The sequence below is a fragment of the Mandrillus leucophaeus genome, unplaced genomic scaffold, assembly GCF_000951045.1.
Source record: "Mandrillus leucophaeus isolate KB7577 unplaced genomic scaffold, Mleu.le_1.0 Scaffold105, whole genome shotgun sequence".
In the NCBI taxonomy this organism is placed as follows: Eukaryota; Metazoa; Chordata; class Mammalia; order Primates; family Cercopithecidae; genus Mandrillus; species Mandrillus leucophaeus.
In genome coordinates this window covers 569,400-570,872 of record NW_012098654.1, presented here as the reverse complement: position 1 = coordinate 570,872, position 1,473 = coordinate 569,400, and the positions used below count along the sequence as shown (strand labels likewise).

The 1,473-nt window shown below is 59.6% G+C and overlaps 1 protein-coding gene across 1 annotated transcript in view; it reads left to right on the top strand.

Moving 5' to 3' along the window:
• CHD5 (chromodomain helicase DNA binding protein 5) overlaps positions 1 to 1,473 on the top strand; it is a 111,623-nt gene that overhangs the window by 36,074 nt on the left and 74,076 nt on the right. The window contains 1 exon segment of the mRNA XM_011981570.1: positions 823 to 941. Within this exon segment, the coding sequence (XP_011836960.1) occupies positions 823 to 941 (119 nt within the window).

Below are 1,473 nucleotides of genomic sequence, written 5' to 3'. Positions count from 1 at the left end.
TTTTGAGACAGAATCTCGCTCTGCCACCCAGGCTGGAGTGCAGTGGCGCCATCTCAGCTGACTGCAACCTCCGCCTCCTGAGTTCAAGTGATTCTCCTGCCTCAGGCTCCTGAATAGCTGGGATTACACCAACACACCCAGATAATTTTTGTATATCAGTAGAGACGGGGTTTCAGCATGTTGGCCAGGCTGATCTCGAACTCCTGACCTCAAATGATCTGTCTGCCTTGGCCTCCCAAAGTGTTGAGATTACGGGTGTGAGCCATCACCCCTGGCCTGGAGGCTTCGTGTCTTTCTAAAGTGACTTAGGAAGCCCTGTAGCCCTACATCCTTATCAGGGACGTCTTCCTGTCTTTAGGGCACCGTGCTCTCCTGCTGTCCAAATCCCCAGAATGCAGTCCCCCAGAGGGCGAGTTCTGTTGTCATGCCCTGGTGTCCCGAGGCCGGTTGGGCAGCCCTATCTCAGGATGGAGGCCTGGTCTCAGGTGTCCAGTCTCTTTTCCCACACCTGGCTGATTTCCCTTTCTGGAGGTTCTGGGCACACACATGGCCTCTCCCCAAACCCTGACATCGAACACTTTGCCTGCACTCCCACGGGCTGGCATCTGAGACACGGCACAGATTGGGAGCTGCGGGGCTGCGGGGCTGCGGGGCTGCAGGGCTTGAGTGTTTCCCAGGGTGGGTGAGAATGGTCCAGTTACGTTGCAGACATGACCCCACCTCTCTCCCCTGTGCCGAAGCCTCCTAGGCAGGGACCCTGGGGATGGGGGTACAGGTTAGAAGGCCCCTCAACAACTCTACCTCTGGCCTGGGTCTCTGTAGGAGCCCAAGTCCTCGGGGCAGCTCATGGCTGAGTGGGGCCTGGATGACGTGGACTACCTGTTCTCGGAGGAGGACTACCACACGCTGACCAACTACAAGGCCTTCAGCCAGTTCCTCAGGTGGGCCGGGCACCAGGGCTGTTCTCAAGGTCGGCGCATCCTCTGGTGGTACCAAGTTGGGAGGGAGGTGGAGGAATGAAGCCCAGGTGTCTGTGGTAGGGGTGGGCTCTGTCAGGCCGACTCAGCAACCTGGGGGAGCTGGAGGGAGGGGGCAGGACCCCTTCATGTTAACGGACCTCCAGGCCTTCCCTTGTGGGCCCTGCCCCTGGGCCCTCGAGTCTCTTCCCATTGGGGAAGGTGGTTCCAGTCTTTCCTGGGGGGTCTTTCACCACAATGGCCTCTCAGCTCTGGTAGAGGTGGGACAGAGACCCAGAGGCCAACTGTAGCCCCTCTGTGGCCCCCCAAGTCTTGCAGGGCCTGAAAACCCGATGAGAAAATCACCAACTGTGTGGACAGGCAGCGGGGGTGTTTTGGGGGCGGGCTGTGGGTGTGGACAGGAAGCGGGGGTGTTTTGGGGGCGGGCTGTGGGTGTGGGTGTGGACAGGAAGCGGGGGTGTTTTGGGTTTGGGGTGTGGGTGTGGGTGTGGACAGG